Source organism: Rhinopithecus roxellana, chromosome 21 (genome assembly GCF_007565055.1).
Source record: "Rhinopithecus roxellana isolate Shanxi Qingling chromosome 21, ASM756505v1, whole genome shotgun sequence".
Taxonomy (NCBI): domain Eukaryota; kingdom Metazoa; phylum Chordata; class Mammalia; order Primates; family Cercopithecidae; genus Rhinopithecus; species Rhinopithecus roxellana.
This window is the reverse complement of record NC_044569.1, coordinates 62,134,544-62,157,623: the sequence shown is the minus strand read 5'-3', so window position 1 is coordinate 62,157,623 and position 23,080 is coordinate 62,134,544. Positions and strand designations below refer to the sequence as shown.

General features: G+C 45.5%; 1 protein-coding gene across 2 annotated transcripts in view; it reads right to left on the bottom strand.

Moving 5' to 3' along the window:
- NEDD4L (NEDD4 like E3 ubiquitin protein ligase) overlaps positions 1–17,522 on the bottom strand; it is a 368,484-nt gene extending 350,962 nt beyond the window's left edge. For both annotated transcript variants that reach the window (XM_030925897.1, XM_030925898.1), the window contains exon 1: positions 17,027–17,522. In XM_030925897.1, the coding sequence (XP_030781757.1) occupies positions 17,027–17,074 (48 nt within the window). In that variant the 5' untranslated portion in view covers positions 17,075–17,522. The remainder of the gene's footprint in view (positions 1–17,026) is intronic.
- Positions 17,523–23,080: the final 5,558 nt, after the last annotated feature.

Sequence of the window (23,080 nt, the reverse complement as noted above, 5' to 3'; positions counted from 1 at the left end):
TGATGAGGTCCACAAAGCTGTTTACATCCAGCCACTTCGTCCTTTGGCTTTTATGGTCTGGCCACTCAGGCCTCAGCTGTGCCTTCCCCACCCCCGACCAACCCCTGCTTGAAGCACTCCCTGACACACCACAGCGTGACGGTTCCACTCAGGGTGTCTACACGCGGACTGCTTGTTCAAGTCCTGGCTCAGCCACTTACTAAGTAGTTCTGTGACCCTGGGCAAGTTATTTAACCTCCTTGTACCTCAGTTTCCCCACCTATAAAATGATAGCACCTACCTCAAAGGGCTATTGTGAAGATTTATGTTAGTTTTTTTAAATGTTTATTTTAATTGATGAAAACTGTATCTGTTTATCATGTACATGTTATTTTGAAATATGTACACACTGTGAAATGGTTAATTTGAGCTGGTTAACCTATGCATTATCCCGCATACTTACCAAGTTTGCATATGAAGAACATTTAAAATCTACTCTCTTGGCAATTTTGAAGAATACATTGTTACTAACCAGAGTCAACATGTCCCACAAGAGGTGAGTTTGTTTGTGCAGCACATTTACATCAACATCTAGCCAAGTGACGATTTCATGGACGGGATGAGGTGGGTTGGCAGATTCCAAACTTCCTAACACTGCTGTCACTCCAGGGAAGCAATGACATCTCAGTTTTCTAGGTCTGCTGTGGTTTAACACCTGGGCAAGGAGGACACTGCCCTTCTTAGCCAGGCAGCATGGATCCTGGAGTCACAAAAGAAACATCAGTTTCAAGCAGATGCTCTGGTATTGGTAGTGGCAGTTTCAACACCTTCTTTGCCCTTTCAAGAGCCTCTAGGGGAAAAAATGGTATAAAGCAATCAAACATGAGTCTGAGACCTTATTCTGTGGAACACATTTGCCTCTCTTGGGGCCTAGAGAGGAGGGGAGTCTTTTCACTTAGAATTTTTTTTTTTTTTTTTTTTTTTTTTTTAGTAGAGACGGGGTTTCACCATGTTAGCCAGGATGGTCTCGATCTCCTGACCTCGTGATCCGCCCATCTCGACCTCCCAAAGTGCTGGGATTACAGGCTTGAGCCACCACACCCGGCCTTCACTTAGAATTTGAGGAAAGAGAATAAAGAGTAAAATTCTCAGTAATGACACAGACTAGAAAATAGGAGGAGGGGCTGAGCATGGTGGCTCACACGTGTCATCCCTGAACTTTAGGAAGCCAAGGTGGGAGAAGTGCTTGAGCCTAGGAGTTAGAGGCCAGCCTGGCCAACATATTGAGATCCCATCTCTTAAGGAAAAAAAAGAAAGAAAAAGAAAATAGGAGGAGTAATCTATATTGCATAAACAAATTAGAATTCAAAAAGACATTAAAAAGATGTTTTTTCTTTGACCAACTGACCTCATGATTGTCTAACCTGAGATCATCACTTGAATGGAGTAAACCGTCAAGGGGTCTGATTCGGTGCTTGGGACTGGAGATAAATCATTGGGATGTGGCTGTTGCTCTGAAGAGGTGCCTAATCTATAGGAGACAGGCACATAAACAAATAATCCTTCATTGCTGTCAGTGAAGTATTCAGTAGAAGTAACCATGCAGGAAGGTGCCTTTGAGTCTGGGATGTGAAGAGCGATAGTTGGAGACACAGAGTGCCCAGCTTTGAACAGTGACTTCTGAGCTGACTCTTACATAAAAACAATAAAATGCACTAACAGCTATGATTCCGGATGCCCAGGCTTCATTGGTCCCTGACCCCTGTCCAGGCCTGCCTCTTCAGTGTGACAAGTACTCCTGTGCTACCCCAAATTCCTTCAGTGAATTCCTTCTCTGTTGAATTCATCAGATTCAACTGCTGTTGCCTGCAATCAAAACCCTATCAAAGATGTTGTATCAAACAGAAGATGTGGTACGAGAAACTGGAATGGCTGGGAATGGGGAGGTACTGGTTCACGAGTATGGCATTTCCAGTTTTGCAAGATGAAAGAGTTAGTTCTACGGCTAGACGGGGGTGATGGTTGCCCAACAATGTGCATGCGTGTAGTGCTACCAAACCATACACTTTAACGTGGCTAAGAAAGTTAATTTTGTCATGCGTATTCTACCACCTTTTTGAGATGGAGTCTCACTCTGTCGCCAGGCTGGAGTGCAGTGGCGTGATCTTGGCTCACTGCAATTGCCATCTCTTGGGTTCAAGCGATTCTCCTGCCTCAGCCTCCTGAGTAGCTGGGATTACAGGCTCTCGCCACCATGCCCAGCTAATTTTTGTATTTTTAGTAGAGACAGGGTTTCAACACGTTGGCCAGGATGGTCTCGATCTCCTGACCTCGTGATCCGCCCGTCTCGGCCTCCCAAAGTGCTGGGATTACAGGCGTGAGCCGGCCTTACTACTATTTTTTAAAAATTGCTTTAAGAAATTGGAATGGCTGAGTGAAGGCAAGTGGGTACTCAGAGTCCCACAATCCCAGTGTGGGGAAGTTGCTCATTCTTGATACACCAGAGAGCAAAAGCAGAGTGGGTTAAATGGCCCCTGTTGTCTGTTAGACTCCACCTGTGTGGCTCTTCATTCTAGGCGATTTTAAATTGGCTCAAGGCAGATGCGGTGGGGATTCACAGGGCTATGCGGCTTCATGTTAAGACCCTGGAATTCCCAGAACCAGAGACTTCATCTAGGTAAGATCACTGGCTGCCATTACCAGCCCATGGAATTGACTAGACGCAAAACCCAGAGCCTGAGTTTTCCTGGCAGCAGTTTTGCCAAAGACATTCTCAGCAAGGCTGGAACAAGCCTGTGGCTATTCAACCCCAAGACAACCAATCCTGAAGCCCCAGACTAATGCCAACAGCACCCAAGAAAAGGAACTTTGCCAGTGCCTACCCCATCCAGGTGCAGCTGCAGAGGACAATGCCCAAGGGAGATTCTCACCCTGGACAGACTTCAGCAGAGGCAAGCTGCCAGACCGGCTGACCAAAGCAAACACTCCCGGCTGTTCCTGTTCAGCCAGCTACCCCACCGTGAGTGTCTTATTTTCTCCTTCTCCAAATAGAAGGTTCATTGTAGTCATCCTGTTCTTTCTTGCCCGTTGTAGGTTCAATGTTTTCAGAGACATAACCTATTTAGTCATAAATCACCAGATAATAAAAAACAAAACAAAACAAAAAAACTCCTTTCAGGTGTAATATTACCCAGAGATCCTTGCAATACTTAGATGCATATTCGGGTTGCCTCCCTGGGGAAAGGGAGCATGTGCGTTTCACGAAGCCAGGGGCATTTCTGAAGGTGGACATATTATCCAAGGTGTGGAACGCGGGGTCACCATGCCTACTTTACCCCCAGCTCAAGAGGTAAGGAAAAAAAGATAATTCTATCTCCTCCTTGCCACGGCAACTGGTTGCAGGATGAACAGATCTCAGCTTCTGTGGGCCCTGAGACACAAGGGAAGATTTCCTTAATTTTAAGGGAAAGGCACAGGAGGCCGTTCTCTTTCCTTTACAAGTACGTAGTTAAAAACAAAAACAAAAAAAAAAAGAGGGGCCGGGCGAGGTGGCTCAAGCCTGTAATCCCAGCACTTTGGGAGGCCGAGACGGGCGGATCACGAGGTCAGGAGATCGAGACCATCCTGGCTAACATGGTGAAACCCTGTCTCTACTAAAAAAAAAAAAAAAAATACACAAAAAACTAGCTGGGCGAGGTGGCGGCGCCTGTGGTCCCAGCTACTTGGGAGGCTGAGGCAGGAGAATGGCGGGAACCCGGGAGGCGGAGCTTGCAGTGAGCCGAGATCGTACCACTCACTCTAGCCTGGGCGACAGAGCGAGACTCCGTCTCAAAAAAAAAACAAAAAAACAAACAAAAAAAAAAACAGGCATAGCTCTGGCTGAGCACGGTGGCTCACACCTGTAATCCCAGCACTTTGGGAGGCCGAGGCAGGCGGATCACTTGAGGTCAGGAGTTCAAGACCGACCTGGCCAACATGGTGAAACTCCATCTCCATTAAAAATACAAAAATTAGCTGGGTGTGGTGGTACATGCCTGTAGTCCCAGCTACTCGGGACGCTGGGGCAGGAGAATACTTAAACCCAGGAGGCGGAGGTTGCAGTGAACCAAGATGGTGTCACTGTACTCTTGCTTGGGCGACAGAGCGAAACTGTCTCGAAAAAAAGTAAAAAAATTTAAAAATGCATAGCTCTGTCAGTGGCAGCCAGCCTAGGACCAAGAAGCCCTGGAAAGAGCCAGGCTGTAGAAGGGAAAGCAGAAAAAACAATGAACCTGCTTCCTAGACATCCCTGAGCTGCTCCATTTCCTTACTGTCTAGGTGAACATTTCCTAATTAAGATATCATAGCTAAACAACACAATGAGTTCCCATGACAACTATCAATTGTCTTTCACAATTTATGGGCCACCATAAAACACGAATTGAGATGGACCAACTCAAGCCTCACAATTCTAAGATGCCATCAACTGTCAGCTGTCACTTTTTGGGAGTGACGGGAATGGAGGAGGATGGTGTGAGTACAAGAAATCTACCAACACTTTAAACATGTACCAACTATAACATGAATTCAGAATTATTAAAGGCTGGGGGAAGGGGGACAAGGACAAGTCTCTGATTAAATGTAACATGGTGTTTGTCAACTCCACCCTTCTGTTTGGGAAGAGATATACTCTAGGTCACACCCAACAGTGGCTGGATATTACAAGTCAGTGGAAAGAAACAAAGAAGAGCTGACCGCTCACAGGTGAGTATTGCTATGCATAGCTATCACTCTGACACCTAAAACTACTCAACACCTAATAGGGTAATGAGAAGGTCTCTTAACTCAAAACCTAAGAAAACAAAAATAAGGAGAAACGGATTTGAGTCTGATCATAGGAGACAATTTCCATAGCACACACAAAAAATTTCAGAGAACCCAAAACACTACTAGCAATGTAAATTACTTTCACGCAACTGAAGTGCACAGAAGGATAGAAATTCAAACTTCAAGTGTCCACAGTGGAGAGAAATGAAACATCTATTTTGCAAACTGCAAGTGGGGAAAAAGAAATACAATTTACCAGTCATTTTTTTCTTAAAATAATCCTTACTTTATCCCTCCAACTCCCAACGTAGCGGTGAGCTCCGAACACGAAAATGACCTTGTGATCCTTAGATACGAAACACAAGGTGGACCCTAAATAAATAAATGTTCCACTGAACAGACACTGTATCAAGATTTGTACTGATCCAGAACTATAACCTTTCACTTGAAGCTTGAAGTACATGCCTTTCGGGGATTTTTAAACTCACTTTTAAACTTTTCTATTAAGAAAAAAAGATTTAGGCCGGGCGCGGTGGCTCAAGCCTGTAATCCCAGCACTTTGGGAGGCCGAGACGGGCGGATCATGAGGTCAGGAGATCGAGACCATCCTGGCTAATACGGTGAAACCCCGTCTCTACTAAAAAATACAAAAAACTAGCCGGGCGACGAGGTGGGCGCCTGTAGTCCCAGCTACTCGGGAGGCTGAGACAGGAGAATGGCGTGAACCCGGGAGGCGGAGCTTGCAGTGAGCTGAGATCTGGCCACTGCACTCCAGCCTGGGCGGCAGAGCAAGACTCTGTCTCAAAAAAAAAAAAAAAAAGAAAAAAAGATTTATTGTAGAAATATAGAAAACACATGTAAGCAAAACATGAGACAATAAAAAACTACCAATAATCCTCTTTGCTCAAAGATAACCTCCATTAACATGCTGGAATATATCCCTAGTCAGTTTTTCCTTTTTCCTGTTTTATAGAGACAGAGTCTCACTACGTTGCCCGGGCTGGTCTTGAACTCCTGGGTTCAAGTGATCCTCCCACCTCTATCTCCCAAAGTGGTTCAGATTACAGGCGTGAGCCACTGCACCCAGTCCCTAGTCATTTTCTCTATATGTAAACGCTTTTACTCACAATAGGATTCTACTCCATCCACTGTCTTATAACCTACTTTTTCTATTTAATATGATACTGCTGACATCTTCATGGTATTATTCTTCAACACTGCCCCACCCCACCCATCACTCCCACAGCTACAGTATACTCTTCTGTACCTCACTTCTCGAAAGGAGGAAAAGCTCTTACTCCTGGCTTAAAGTGTTCTCTTAAATAATAATACGAATAATATTCACTGAAAATTAAGGTATCGATTCCAAAGGCACGGCACATACCAATTTCTCAAGAATCAGCATAAGCATACTCTAGAATTCAAAGTCAACATGGGAAGTTCAGCTCCCTGTAGATGTAGCTCAATCCAAGAGCCATGTTCATTTATCTTCTGGTGTTAACAAGTGGGGAGGAAATACAGACAGTTTGAAACTTAAAAACCAAGTTACTGACAATAGTTATGGCTACATCCAATTGTCACACACAATGCATGAAGCACAAAAGGAATGAGAGCAAGAAGAATAATAGGAAGTGAACTGATTGTCTCTTTTTTCTTTTTCTTTTGAAATGATGTCTCATTTGGTTGCCCAGACTGGAGTGCGGTGGTGCAATCATTACTCATCGCAGCCTTGAACTCCTGTGCTCAAATGATCTTTCCACCTGGGCCTCTCAAGTAGCTGGGACCACAGGCATGTGCCACCATATCCAGATAATTTTGTTTATTTTTAGTACAGATGGGGTCTCACCATGTTATATAGGCTTTGCTTTTTCTTGAAACCTTGCACTCCTTCCTCTACCCAAAACAAACTGGGCAAGATGAAGTCAGCATGATGAGGACACCCAAAGACAACTCACTTAATAACTGAGAAGGAAAAATAGAGACTAGCAAAGAAAGTAGAAGATTCTCCACAAAGTCCCGTTCTTCAGGTTCTCGGGGTAGTTAGGAGATTCGTAAGTAAGTTTGTGGAGCCTGTCACGCTGTGGGACACAAACACGTTTCCCCATTACTAAATAGTACTGAGTGCTTACTAAGCAAAGTAATTTTCTAAATAGATTAGGATTACTTGCATTTTCTGAAAAACCAAAGTAACTTCCAGCATTAAGAAAAAAAGAACTTAACACATGTAAATAAAACTAACCCATTCAACACAAACATCTTCAATTAAACAAGAAAAATTGATAGAAAGGGTCTTTCTCTCCTACATTACCTCTGACCCAAAGTCTGCCCTCATAGGCTTCCTCACATTAGTTCCAACACTCACTTGCCAAAACATAAATCTAAAACTTAACATCACAGAGATCAAGTTAAAAAAAGTGATTAGCTTTGCATTTCCCAACATTCATTCATAACAGAAGTTCAACAGAGGCAACTCAGTGCAACCTCCAGTCAGCTAGAGAAGTGTTGGCCATGGTTCCCAAGTGCACTTCTCACTGTTACAACAATCTCAGCACTTACCCACAATGGGAATTCCAGCTTTACAACACGCTTTTAAATATACATTATAAGACATGATCCAAAATTGCACCCAAGGAGACCAAGAGCTAAGCCTTGATTCAGGGTGGAAACTGGAAATTAATTAGAATGTAAAAATTGTTGGCCGGGCGCAGTGGCTCACACCTGTAATCCCAGCACTTTGGGAGGCCGAGGCAGGCGGATCACATGGTCAGGAGTTCGAGACCACTCTGCCTAACACGGTGAAACCCCGTCTCTACTAAAAATACAAAAAAATTAGCCGGGCGTGGTGGTGGGCGCCTGTAGTCCCAGCTACTCGGGAGGCTGAGGCAGGAGAATGGCATGAACCCGGGAGGCAGAGCTTGCAGTGAGCCAAGATCGTGCCACTGCACTCCAGCCTGGGCGACAGAGCGAGACTTCATCTCAAAAAAAAAAAAAAAAAAAAAAAAAAAAAAAAACTGCTAACACAGGCAAGTCCAGGGGGTGGAGATGCAAATCAGGCCCTTGTCACCACACCACTGGGTCCCCTCAAGACAGGGCACATGGTGTCTGCCTGGTAGACAGGAGGTGGAAACATGCCAGAGCCACTTAAACAAGCCATCTACATGTCACTTCAGTGTGCCTGGGAAACCACTGGTCCACTGCAGCCCAAAGTGATGGGTGATGGGACGTCACCCAAACCAGCAAAAGGACAGTTCCCTCAGTTTGTTCATCCTCCTCATGGGACCACTATCCTTACAAGCCCTTCCAAGTTCTACCTTCACAGGATAGATTTCACATCACAGCTTTTTTTTTTTTTTTTTTTTGAGACAGAGTTTTACTCTGTCACCCAGGCTGGAGTGCAGAGGTGCAATCTCGGCTCACCACAACCTCCATCTCCCAGGTTCAAGCGATTCTCCTGCCTCAGCCTCCCAAGTAGCTGGGATTATAGGGGCATGCCACCACGCCCGGCTAATTTTTGTATTTTTAGTAGAAATGGGGTTTTGCCATGTTGGTCAGGCTGGTCTTGAACTCCCAGCCTGAACTGATCTGCCTGCCCTGGCCTCCCAAAGTGCTAGGATTACAGGCATGAGCCACCATGGGTGGCCACATCACAGCTTTTTAAACTTAAAAAAAAGAAAAACTCACTTTTGAATGGCCCTTTTCTTTTGACGAATAGGAGGTATAAAAAGAATACAAAATCTCTTGGTAGATGTCTGCCTGCCAAGAAGTCACCAAACACTGAATGTGATGACAGCAAGGGAATCTGAGAGCCTTGCCGTTTAACTTGGTGAGTTTTGAATCAATACAGGACTGAAGTCAGGGACAAAAAGTCGACTGGGGTGTCAAATTTAAGCTAGTTACCCCAGATACACTTACATAATAAGGCTTTTCTCACCTAAAGGCATTACAATAATCACCACTCAGGTTCAAAACAAAGTATTACAATCATAGTGAGATTCTACTATTCATGAAATAAGAGGCCCAGATCTTTACACCACCAACCACCAAACGTCCTGCTAAAACTTCAGCCACAATCTTGCATAAGGAATCAAGAATGTCTCTGCTAATCAAATATCAGTAGTTGTCACAATTATCAGCTCCTTCTCAGAGTCAGTAACAGCAAGTTACGGAAGGGTCCACACAGCAGAACTAGGACTATTTAGGAAGTCTCTACTAAATCTAAATCTAGTTTCTAGTTTTCTAAATCTAGTTTATTCTCAACTCTAAATTATGCTCTCATTTCCATATTCCAGCAACAAGCAACACTCAAGCCAACAGTAACATTAAACAGTGAACAGTACAAACATTGCCACCTATAGTCTGAAAATGAAATACATTTGTTTATATTGTGACCTGGAAGAGAAACAATGTAAATACAGAAAGTAACATTTTGTCATACTTCTCCCACCTTTCTTTAATCCTTCTGCCCTAATACTTATTGCCACCATTATATTATTTATGTATTATTCTAATCCTCCTTAGCATGGACTACCAAAAGATCAACACATAGTTTTCTTTATCGCCAGTTAACAAATATTTCAGTAAGACAGACCCACTTATTCAAATACCTGCAGCATCAAAAAGCTTGAAAACTCTTAAGTTAGGATCTCTTTTTTTCACTGCTGCTACTCATCTAAGACTGGAAATTTAAGAGCAACAATAAAATCTGTTTTTACAGATGTTGTAACTCAAAATAAAAAATTTAATTGGCTGTTAATCTATCACACACTGCCATGTTTTCATGATGCCATTTTAAACACTGCACAAGCAGACAGGTGATTAAATTTGCAATGAGCACAGTTGCTTCCTTTTGAAATGAGTGCAAAAGTAATTTAGCAGAAACTCCAAAGTACTGCTGCAATAATGTCACACTCAATCATTTATTTATTTATTTATTTATTTATTTATTTATTTATTTATTTATTTATTTATTTTTGATACGGAGTCTCCCTCTGTTGCCCAGGCTGGAGTGCAGTGGTTCGATCTCAGCTCACTGCAAGCTCCACCTCCCGGGTTCACCCCATTCTCCTGCCTCAGCCTCCAGAGTCGCTGGGACTACAGGTGCCCGCCACCACGCCCGGCTAATTTTTTGTATTTTTAGTAGAGACAGGGTTTCACCATGTTAGCCAGGATGGTCTCAATCTCCTGACCTCGTGATCTGCCCGCCTTGGCCTCCCAAAGGTGCTAGTCAATCATTCTTAATATTTTTAAACAGTTTTATTGAGATGTAATTCACATACAACACAATTCATCCATTTAAAGGGTACAAAACTCAATGACTTTTAATATGTTGGGAGTTCTTCTTTGGGGTGATCTTGGCTTGTTTGCCTTTGTTTTCTGAGACAGTGTCTTGCTCTGTCACCCAGGCTGGAGTGCAGTGGCATGGTCATGGCTCACTGCTGCCTCAACCTCCCAGGTTCAAGCCATCCTCCCACCTCAGCCTCCCCAGCAGCCGGGACCACAAGTGTGTGCCACCACACCCAGCTAAGTTTTTGTATTTTTTGTAGAGGCGGGGTTTCACCACGTTGCCCAGGCTGGTCTTAAACTCCTGGGCTCAAGCAATCTATCCACTTCAGCCCCCCAAGATCACTCATTTCTCTTGGGAAAATATACCAGATATATTGAGGTACCCCAGAATCTCAAAACAAGCTTTCCCAAGTAAGCTTCCTGGTGATGTGGACACACGCTGCACTGAAGAAACGCCTGAATACTGTGCAATGGTTTTCATTTGAATTGCATTCTGTAATGGTAAATAAACTGCAGTCATCTGAGGATCACCATTTGTCACCGTCCTTACCCTAATAGGAGCAAAACTATTACTATTCTTTATTTTTGAGTTTCGCTCTTGTTGCCCAGGCTGGAGTGCAATGGCCCAAACTTCTCTGCCTCCGGGCAAGTCTCCTGCCTCAGCCTTCTGAGTAACTGGGATTACAGTTGCCTGCCATCATGCCCAGCTAATTTTTGTATTTTTAGTAAAGACGGAGTTTCACCATGTTGGCCAGGCTGGTCTCAAACTCCTGACCTCAGGTGATCCTCCAGCCTCGGCCTCCCAAAGTGCTGGGATTACAGGCATGAGCCACTGCCCCAGACTATTATTATTGCGACAGAGTCTCACTCTGTCACCCAATCTGGAGTGCAATGGTGCGCGATCTCGGCTCACTATAATCTCTGCTTCCAGGGTTCAAGCTATTTTCCTGCCTCAGCCTCCAGAGTAGCTGGGATTACAGGTGTCCACCACCACGCCCAGCTAATTTTTTTTCTTTTCTTTTCTTTTCTTTTTTTTTTCTTTTTGTAGAGACAGGGTTTCACCATGTTGGCCAGGCTGGTCTCAAACTCCTGACCTCAAGTGATCCACCAGCCTTGGCCTTCAACATGCTAGGATTACAGATGTGACCCACTATGCCTGGCCTAAGCAAAATTATTTTTATTCCTTAAATTAAGGAAACTGATGTTCAATAATGAAATAAACAATCATAACATTCTGATTTAATAAAACTAAATATAATGAAAATTAAAATGTCAATGTCTACAAATTCCACAGACACTACATCTGTGAAGAAAATAAATTACATTCAGTAGTTTTTTTTTTGAAACAGGGTCTCACTCTGTTGCCCAGGTTAGAGTGCAGTGGCACGATCTTGGCTTACTGCAACTTCTGCCTCCAGGTTTAAGTGATCCTCCCACCTCAGCCTCTCAAGTAGCTGGGACTACATGCACATGCCGCCATGTTTAGCTAACTTTTCTATTTTTTGTAGACATGGGGTTTCACTATGTTGCCCAGCCTGGCCTCAAACTCCCAAGCTAAAGTGATTCACCTGCCTCGGTCTCCCAAAATGCTAGGATTACAGGAGTGAGCACTGCACCCGGTCCCTAGAATCAAATTTTAAAACAACACGTTATATTCCAGAATTTTAAAAACTGATTTTAAATGTCACCATGAAAACTAGGCCCTTTTAAGATTTGTTTCTTGGCCAGGCACAGTGGCTCAAGCCTGTAATCCCAGCACTTTGGGAGGCCAAGACGGGCAGATCACAAGGTCAGGAGATCGAGACCATCCTGGCTAACAGGGTGAAACCCCGTCTCTACTAAAAAATACAAAAAACTAGCCGGGCGAGGTGGCCGGCGCCTGTAGTCCCAGCTACTCAGAGGCTGAGGCAGGAGAATGGCGTAAACCCGGGAGGCGGAGCTTGCAGTGAGCTGAGATCCGGCCACTGCACTCCAGCCTGGGCGACAGAGTGAGACTCCGTCTCAAAAAAAAAAAAAAAAAAGATTTGTTTCTCAAACTTTACCTATATGTCCTGGGTATACAGTCTACCATCCAGCATCTAGGCCCGACACAGGCCTTGGACTTGGCATGACTGGGCAAGCCTTCTCTCTCTACAGAAAACAGCCTGTCAGCATTCACCTTGAGATTTAAGCAAAATCTAAACCACAATTTCTGAAAGCAATCTTGTCCTTACCGTTTTGCACAGCTACAAAGATGGCACACAGGGTTTCCCAAGTCATCTCTTGAAAATACACACAGGCCCCCTTTTTAAAACTAACAACTATTCTTAATCACTTACAGATGGCTATCCAGTTGGCTATCATCTAGGACCCCAGTTCCTTCTTTGCTAATGCCTACTTAAGAGCACTTCTCTTTTCCTAGCAGTTTTCTCAAACACAGAAAAGCAGAAATCTGACTACTCATTGACTTAAAAGTATTGAATGATTGGAGCTATTGAAACTGATGGCTTGGAGTTTTCCTAGGTTTCTAGTCACTGTAATTCATCAATTCTAAAATATCCTTGTTTTCATATTTCAACTTCTCTGAAATAAGGATGCTTCATAAGATGAACAGTATGTCATAACTTGACAGCAATTTTTTCTCTTAGTGGTACATGAAATAGAGGCATTATCTTAAAAGTGACAGCATCTTAAAGTGAAAGAAATATGGTATCCACGCCAAAGGTTAGCCTTAAAGGTTTGTTATGAAGTGGATAATTATATGTAAATGAGTAGAAAGACCCCTAAAACAATAGAAAGTAGTGGTGACTGCAACCATAGCACAACTAGCTGCCACATCTCAAAGGACATAATGCAAGCCACTGACTGTAACTAGGTTAGAATGTGGCCCCAATTAAGCCAGATTTTTACCGTTTTCATGAAATTTCCAAGCTTTAAAACACTCTGGAGACCACATTAAGGACGGCTCCTGGTCAAATCTGGTCCAGTAGCCATCAGTTTGCAACCAGTGGTGTTTATTTCTCTTACATTATTTTGAATAATTTAGATATTAAGGCCTTTCCAGGCATTTGGCAGAAAGGGAGGATTATTCAGCATGTTAAAAACTAGGCCTTTCTATTCAAAATACCTGGCTCCATAACTTATTTGTTTTGTGTCCTTATCCAGGTCATGTAACCTCTTTGAGCTTTCATTCCTCACCTGTAAATCACAGCCTAGCTCATACAGTTCTCATGAGAATCAAGCGACACAGTATGTGCACAAGCCTCAGCACTTTGCTCTCATGGCGCATCTTAGAAGTGACAGTATCTTAAAGTGAAAAACATATGGTATCCATGCCAAAAGTTAACCTCAAAGGTTGATTATGAAGTAGATAATTATATGCAAATGAGTAAAAAGACCCCTAAGCCAGCAAGCCAGCAGGGAGCCGTGGTGACTGGCACCTATAAGCAGATCTGCCACATCTCAAAGGACATAATGCAAGCCACTGATTGTGACTAGGCTAGAATGTGGCCTCAATTAAGCCGGATTTTTACCATTGGTATAGAAGAGGCATTCAAAAGTAGCCAACTATCGTGTTTGTATAGGATAAGGAAAGAAGGTGTCATTTATTCTAAGTCAGCCTGGCCTTCATTTGTATGCCATTTGCTTCATTTTAACTACTAATGAAATTACTTAATGTCATATCTAATGTGATAAGAAGCTGCTATTCAATCCCAGTATTTTGATCAGTAGAAAAATATTTCCAATAAATGATACCTTTCTAAAATGGAATAAAAGATTTCAGAAAGTTAGCAGTAACATTCATAAGTAAACTATGCCAAAATGCACTACAGATTGACAAAAATAAATAAATAAAACAAAACAAAAAATCCACCAAGGACTCAAGCCAGATGCAGAAACTAGTCGAAAGTGTTCTGATTCCAAACCAAATGTGATTTTGGGCCATGGATCAGAAGTTTTGTAAACTGCTAATCCCTCCAACACCAAAAGTACTTCATCTGATGGTTTTAAATCTGGCTACCTAAAATGACATGATTTAAATCAGAATAAATATGAATTATAACTCACCAGAGAAACCTCCGCCTGAAACACACAGCAAAAATTAAATAGCACATACATTCACACACACACAGCCCACATCTCAACCCCTTACCTTCTACAAAGTGGACAGACATCTGCTGATGATGCAAGGAACAGCACCAAAGCCTCTGCTTTGGCATCCCCATTTGCTGGGTTCATGCAGTGCTTCATCAACAGCAGTGCAGAGAGCTCAACAGTCTTTATGAGCTGGGACACAACTAGGTGCACTCCAAACATATCATGCTTTTCATCAATCTCAAATCAAAATACAAATCTACTTTTAAGAAATGTGGTAGGTATGAGTGTCTACTTTGCTAAAAGGTTTATGAGGTCACTCGCCTAAATAGCGGTCAAAATATCTTCATATGGGATATTCTGCAGCACACCAGGTCTACGAACTGAAGTGCACCCATATTGAATACGCCTTGGAAGAACAACCCTGCCGTTTGCTTCAGCGGGCATTCTACTTTCAGAGCCTGCTAAAACCTTCCATTGGTTTTTCTTACACATACTAATTCAGGGACACAAAACAAGCTGTGCAAATTCAACAATTTGTCGTTAATATTCTACGAAGGCATTCCCTGATTCTCTGAAGGGCAACCTGACAGCATGAAACCGCCCATGAAAAACAAATACGACTGAAATCTGAAGTCACCAAAACTGCCCTCGCTTATTTTTTCACTGGTAGGAGAAAGTTGAAAAAGGAAGACAGATGAGACTCATCTTGTGTAATACAATGTGTGTGGAACTAAATATTACCAGCGACATGGCAATAAATAGATAATAAAAGGTGTCTTCATCACCTCTTGCTATTTCCTATACAGCCCCAAATTCCCTTCTAGCAACATGCAGGAGTGAACCCAGTCACATGCCAACACACACTCGGACTCTGTTTACATTCCAAGCTTCACTTTCACACTAGACACTAGTTATGATTATAGTGACTCCTGTAGACAAAAGTGGCAAGATGTGCTCTAGGTAGATTCTGACACTCACTGCCAATGTAGATAAAGCAAAAAACAATAGTGACATTAACGTGTTTTATTTATCCAGTTGCACTTTCCAAAACACTCTTAAAATCCTTTTTTCGGGGAGTTTTTACAAGTAATCATGTTATTAAAACATTTTTAAAAGAACCTAGGATGAAATGCAGCTGTCCTCACGCCCCCCCCCCCGCCCCCACCCCTCCCCGCAATACGTCAACCCAAGCAGTCCCTTTGTTTAGGAATGTCCGTGTCTCTGCAACTCTAAGAGCTCAGGGCCTGCCCTCTACTGCCACTAATTAAATGGAGAAGTAAAGGATGCAAGGGAAAGCTCCTCAGAGAAGCCAAGAGGGAGAGGAGAATCCCCCGGGGTCAATGAAACAATGCTATTTTTCACCTATCCCCAGGTAGTTACACAAAACGGGAAATTATTTTACAAAAGCACAGCGAGGCAAAGTAATCAAACACACAAATCACACATTATTTGCACTGTGATCATTCTTTGATCAAATAAACACATCAAGCTTTGCCTAGCACCTCTAAGAAAACAATTCATACCCCAAACACCCTTCCCACCCCAAAATACCTTTCATTCCACACTTACGTAGCACACAGGCACACACACACCATGCCAGGGTAGGAGAGCTGCAGAGAGCGGAGCCATAACGCGAGCCTGTCTCAGATAATAGCCTTTCTTCCAACCCCACCCCCATCACGAGAGAAAGAGGGAACCTCTGAAAAGAAAGGAGGGAGGGAAAGAAAGAGAAATCGAGAAAGCCTGAATTTCCAGGCATCAACTTTTCATGAAATACACAACCAGGATAGGAAATACCTCCCTGCTGAGTAATGCTTCTTGGGTTGTAAATTCACCTCTCGAAAGGGTAGCCAGACCTGAGCGCGCACCCCGCCAGATGGCAAACCACTCCTACCTGCTCCATCCAGCCTGCCTGTCACGCCGCGCCCGCGACAAGGGTCCCACCCCCCTTTTTGGCAGAGCAACATACCAGTAAGGGCCGAGCGTGGCTGGTCGAAAGAGGACTAGGCAGTGATTTAGAAGGACTGTTTCAAAAGGGGGGAGTGGGAGACATGGAAGAGAGAGTGAAGGTAAAAACAAAGCCCTTTCCAGTGAAACCGACCGCCTGGAAGGCGTGGCTTATTCATTCGCTTTATTAATAAAAGAGATCAATTGAGCTTTCCTCGCCCCACCCACCCCGGAGGTGCCGGGTTTTGAATCCTCGGGAGGAAAAAAATGGCAGGGCTGCAAGCTTCCTCCCCAAGTTTCCAGGAGCACCTGCCACCAGCCTTGAACACCTCCCCCACCGAGGCTCCGAAATCCACAATCCTGGCCGTAGACTTTGCAAAACGAGGGGAGGGACACACGCAGCGTGTCCCCCATTCCCGGCGGGATAAGCACGCACAGGCTTCTGAGCGCCTGCTGATCCACACAATCATGAGACAGAAAGTTCCAGGGGGAAATGATCCGGCTCCTCCGCAGCCCTGGGTCTCCAGCCGCGCGACCCAGACGTGACATGCATCATGGACTCCCGGGCTGCAGGGGCGAGAGGCGGAAAGTTGCCCAACAGCCCCAGGAGACGCTGCTTGGAGAGGAAGGGGGACGACAGGAAGGGGGAAGAGAAGCGCGCGTGCCCCCTCCCAAAAGCGAGGAGCGGCGGAGTGAACCCCCAGGTCCAAGGGCGCCGCGCCGCTTTATTTACAAACAATGCGCTAGGCTTGCGGAAGGTGGGGGATGCGGAAGGACCCAAGCTCCCCTCGATCCCGCTCCGGGGCCTTCCCGCTTTGGGGCTCCTGCAGACGCCGGGCACGAGCACCCCGGGAGCGGCCCCTTTCCCCTCCCCCTGCCGGCGCGGGACAGGAACTCCCTGGTGAGTCCCGGGCAGGAATGGGGTGCCACTCACCTCGTCTTCGGAAAGTCCATAGACCGGCTCCCCGAGCCCGGTCGCCATGGAGCCGGCGCCCCGCGCGGGGTCGGGGGCGCTCCCGGCGGCTGCGCTGCGGCGCGGGCGGCCGGGTCTCCCCTCTGCCTCCAGGTCCCCCCCGGTCCCGCACCCTGCCCTGCGCACGCCTTGCCGGGGAAGCGGCCGGGCGCCGGCAGGTGAGGGTACCCGAACGCGCGCCCCGGCCGCTGCCGGCGCCGCTTCCTCCCGGAAGGCTGCGGGACCAGCGGGCCGGCGGCTCCCGAGAGCGCGCCGAGAACCCAGCGGCAGCCCCGGCGCCTCTCCCTGCGCGCGGCGGCGGCGCAGAGACCGCCGGGCTTTCCCTCCCTGCGGCCCGCGCCTCCCTCCCGCCCCGCGGCTCCCTCCCGCCCCGCGGCTCTGCGCCCCTCTCCGAGCCTCCTCTGCGCTCCCGGGGACCCGGCTCGCCCGCCTACTCGCTAGCGCCGTCCGGGCCCCAGCTCTCTCCGCCTCCTCCTCCGCCTCCTCCCACCGGCGCCGCGAGGGTACCCTCCCCGCTCGCCGGGGCGGGCGCACGCGCCCCCCAAGCCAATCACAAGCCGGGCTGGGGAGAGGGCCGCGGGCTGCGGGGGTGGTGGAGTTCAGCCCCACGCCCACCCCGGCCCGGGGCCTCCAGCGCGGCGCGGTGGGGGTCCCTCCGCCGCGAGGCGGGTCCTCAGGGGCGTGTACGGGCGAGCTTGGCAGGCCCCGCCGACCCTCCCGGGTTCCCTCCGCTTTGGGGAGGGGGCGCGCTGGACATTTTGGGGCGATAGAGGCTTTTGCGAACAATAACAAAAACGCGCTGAGCCTTTCTTCCTCCCGGTGGTCTTTTTACCAAGAGCCCTGAGCTCGCTGTTAACTGCGAAAAGGGGAAAAGATGGATGTTTCTAGACCCGGTTAAATTCTTTGCAGCCCCGGCAAGCAGGACTTGGCTACATTGTCAGCTCCCGGGAGCCAGCCGCCCGGCCCGGCCGCCAGCCGAGGAGAGGCTGCCCCAGTGTGGCCGCGAGTCGCCATTGCCTGTATCAACCTTGTAGGGAACAAAACCAACATAGCGCCCGCCCCGAGTACACACCCACCCACACGAAAACATACAGCATGGTTCTTTGAATAAAAGGCAGTTCATTTTTGAGCCGCAACGTGAAATATCAAACTCAAGCTTAAGGTTATCCTTTGCATATGCAAACGATCGAGACGTCTTATTAGCCACCGTAGGATTCTTCCCACGTCCCGGCTACTGTTTCTCTAGCAAGCAGTTCATTTAATCCTTCCGATTTGTAGGACTGCAAGAGACTACTTTAAATAAGTGAAAGAAATTCGTCAGTCGACTTTTTCAGGAAGCCTTTCCTTAAATTTAGATGTTAAGTGCAGTTGTGAGTTCAAAAAGAAACAGACGCAGAACATTCCATTTGCCTTTGAAAAGGAAACATCAAAGTGCCTACTTGGGTATTACCAGGATGCATTTAGGATTTTCATTCAAGGAAGTTAAGAGAGAACTCGCGTGACCCGAAAGAATCATCTTCCTCGTTGCCAGCTACATAACTAAATATCTGCTGTTTGCCTGCCAGTTGGTTTTCAAAAGAGCACACCCATCCTACCTTAAGCTCTCTTTTGCCTCCCTGCAGCATGACTGGCTTAAAACCTGTGCCGCAGAATGGGTTTCCTTTGAAGACTAAGCCCCATGGAGTCAACACTCTACTCAGAAGCCTTCTCTAGAAGTCTTGTGCCATGAAGTCCACAGTACTTACAGACTGCAAAATCCCGAATGAAAACTATTTATGGAGGACTATTTAAAAGTCAGATTTCTGTCCATTCTTTCAGTACTGAGGTTTTTCAGCCCTTTCAAACCTACAGTCTTCAGGCCGGGCGCGGTGGCTCAAACCTGTAATCCCAGCACTTTGGGAGGTTGAGGAGAGCAGATCACAAGATCGGGAGTTCTAGACCAGCCTGGTCAATATGGTGAAACTCCATCTCTACTAAAAATACAAAAATTAGCCGGGCGTGGTGGCAGGCGCCTGTAATCCCAGCTATTTGGGGAGGCTGAGGCATGAGAATCCCTTGAACCTGGGAGGCGGAGGTTGCAGTGAGCCAAGATTGCACCACTGCACTCCAGCCTGGACCACAGAGCAAGACTCTGTATCAAAAAAAAAACGGAAAAAACGGCCGGGCGCGGTGGCTCACACCTGTAATCCCAGCTCCTTGGGAAGCCGAGGCGGGCGGATCACGAGGTCAGGAGATCGAGACCATCGTGGCTAACACGATGAAACCCCCATCTCTACTAAAAAAGACAAAAAAATTAGCCGGGTGTGGTGGCGGGCGCCTGTAGTCCCAGCTACTTGGGAGGCTGAGGCAGGAGAATGGCGTTAACCCAGGAGGTGGAGCTTGCAGTGAGCCGAGATGGCGTCACTGCACTCCAGCCTGGGCAACAGAGCCGAACTCCGTCTCAAAAAAAAAAAAAAAAACCCTAAAGTATTTTGATAAACAAAAGGTACACGTGCGCTCTCTCTCTCTCTCTCTCTCTCTCTCTCTCTCTCTCTCTCTCTCTCTCTCTCTCTCTCTCTCACACACACACACACACACACACACACACACACACACACACACACACACACATTCTCAGATGCCCTTCCCTAGCCTGTGACCCTCATGGATAGGAGTCAGTGCTTCTCTACCTACCCTCACTAGCCAAGCCTTTGTAAAGTGTGTACAGTTTATATTATAAAGGAAGAAAAGTAATTGAATAATAATGCTAGCATTTTGGGAGGCAGAGGCAGGAGGATCATTTGAGGCCAGGAGTTTGAGACCAGCCTGGGCAATATAGTGAGACCCCGTCTCTACAAAAAAATAAATAAAAAAAATTTAAAAATTAGCCAGGTGTGGTGGCATGGGCCCATAGTCCTAGCTACTCAGGAGGCTGAGACTAGAGGATCACTTGAGCCCAGAAGTTCAAGGTTACAGTGAGCTATGATCGTGCCATTGCACTCCAGCCTGGGTGACAGAGCAAGACCCTGTGTCTCTAAATAAATACATACATAAATAAATAATCAATTCTTAAAATGTACTGGTAGAAAATTATAATTTCTAATTACACAGGACACTCCTTCCACATCCTGAAGGTACGCAATTCCAGGCTTCGCCTTTGGGTAAGGCTACGTTATCTTGAAACTGTAGAGGGGTGTGGCAGTTTCTCTTCCTGTCCTTTATCATCTACTCCCACACACCCACCACAACAGCCTATAACCCTGCGCTCCAGGTCATGTCCTTGTCTTTCCCTGAGGGATGGTTATTAGGAACTATAATATGAAGCTTGCCATATGTCACTTATTGTGGGGTGTTTATAAAATCGTAATCCATTACATCAACATCCTCTGTAAGAAGACTAATAAACTAGACATTTATTTCAGATCTATGAAGAAAAGATCTTTTGCTTTCAAGAAACTGGTAAGCTTTTGAATGGCAGATGACCAAGATTATTAAAACTGACTGTGGTTTTCTATCTACTTTGGCCACCAGGAAGCTCAGAACCAGTTTCATGGTCTTAAGCCATGAAAGAACCCATTAAAAAAAAATGAATCCCTTTTGTAACTATATACCAACTTTTCCCCAGTGCTGTGGTTCGCTACGCTGCATGTACATTGTAATCACCTGGGGAGCTTTCAAATAGACTAAGTGCCCAGTAACCAGCATCAGAGGCTATGATTTAAATGGATTGTGACATCAGTAGGTGCAACAGCCTCCCAGGTGATGCTAATGTACATTTAAGGCTAAGAACGTCAGCTTAGGCCAGTAGTTTCCAAATTTTGCTACACGTAGAAACATTTGGGAAATTTTACTACTACTCCTCTCTGCCTCCCACTCCTAAGCATTATGATTTAATTAGTACAGAGTGCCACGTGGGCATCAGGAGCTTTAAAAGTTCCCCAGGTGATCCTAATGCACCACTGCCAAGTTTAGAGACATCTGGCCTAGATTTGTATTACTATTCTTTTCCTTTTCTTTTCTTTTTCTTTTCCTTTTCCTTTTCCTTTTCCCCGAGAGACAAGGTCTTGCTCTGTTGTCCAGACTGGAGATCAGTGGCATGATCACAGCTCACTGTACCCTCAAACTCCAGGACTCAAGTGATCCTCCCACCTCAGCCTCCCAAGTAGCTGGGACTACAGGAGCACACCACTGTACCCGGCTAAGGTTTTTTATTTTTTGTAGAGATGGGGTCTCCCTTGCCCAGGCTGGTCTTGAATTCTTGGCTTCAAGTGATCCTCCCGCCTTGGCCTCCCAAAGTGTTGGGATTACAGATATGAGCTACTGAGTCCAGCCTATATTCGTTTTCCTTATATATTTTCCACCACTCTGTTTTCTCATTCTTTTTTTTTTTTTTTTTTTCAACTTAGAGGAAATTACAGGTTATAAACACACTCAAACCTTTTGGGGAGTGAGGTAGAATGTAAACAAACATACTTAGGTGACTAGCATCATCAATCAGTTTACCCATCATCTACTCTCAAGTCTCAGATGAGTAATCCAATTTCTTTGGGGGTGAGGGAGGACAACCCTTAAAGGAAACTATTCAGCAGGTGTATCAAAAGCAATGTTTCCTCCAGTCCATTTTGCATCTACCCAACAATTACATAGAACCTTAACTTGTAGAGTCTCCTCTAGAATTCATTTTCCTTTGTTCCCTTTGCAGGCTGCCTTTATTTTAGCATCTTAGATTTGTTACTGTGGGTGTTTGGCAAATACTCTTCACTTGGATCATCAGAAACAAAAAATTAGCAAGAACAATTTTAAAGTACAATGGGTAATCACAAATAGAGAACATTTTAATGCTAAGCCTCTTTACAAATTATTGAGTTGTCTTAGCAAAACTATGTAGATCGTAATCACATCTGGGAAGTACCCAAAGAAGAAGAATACATAATGTCACATGTTTAAGTTTCATATAAATAACACTCGATTTTTCTCTTCAATTTTCAGTGATGATTTGTCTTCTTTAAAAAGAAGGCCTATTAAGCAGACACTTTGAAGATGGCCATGAACCTGTAAAAACTGGTATCAACTTGGAACTTAGTACCATTCCTTGACGCACAGAAATGTAACAAATTTAAGCCATTTATGATTATGTAAGAAAGCTATATTATGCTTCAAATTTTTGACAAATATAGAGGTGGGTAGCAAAGAATGACGTGTAAATGGTTCATCTTTTTGCATAAAAATAGCTATATTAGGCCATTCTTACAATGCTATTAATGAAGAAATACCTGAGGCCAAGCACAGTGGCTCACACCTGTAATCCCAATACTTTGGGAGGCCAAGGTGGGTGGATCCCACGAGTCCAGGAGTTCGAGACCAGCTGGGCAACATAGTGAGACCTTGTCTCTAAAAACAAAAAATACAAGAATTAGCTGGCCCTGGTGGCTTGGGGCTGTAGTCTCAGCTACTCAGGGAGCTGAGGCAGGAGGATCCCTTGAGCCTGGGAGGCTGAGGCTGAGGTGTGCCAAGATCGCGCCACTGCACTCCAGTCTGGGCATGGAGCCAAACCCTGAAAAAAGAAAGAAAGAGAAAGAAAGGAAGAAAGGAAAGAAAGAAAGGAAGAAAGGAAAGAAAGAAAAGAAAGACCTGAGGCTGGGTAATTTATAAAGAAAAGGGGTTTAATGGGCTCATGGTTCTGTAGGCTGTACAGGAAGCATGGTGCTGCCATTTGCTTCTGGGGAGGCCTCAGGAAGCTCACAATCATGGTAGAAGGCGATGAGCAGCTAACACTTCACATGGTGAAAGCAGGAGCAAGAGTGGGTGGGGAGGTGCCACACACTTTCAAATAACCAGATCTCACATGAACTAACTGAGCTAGAATTTACTTATCCCCAAGGGGTTGGTGCTAAGCCGTTCATGAGGGATCTACCCTCATGATCCAGTCACCTCCCACCAGACCCCACCTCCAACATTGCAAGTCACATTTCAACAAGAGATATGAAGGGGACAAACATCCAAATCATATCAATAGCCAAGCTTTTTAAGAAATAC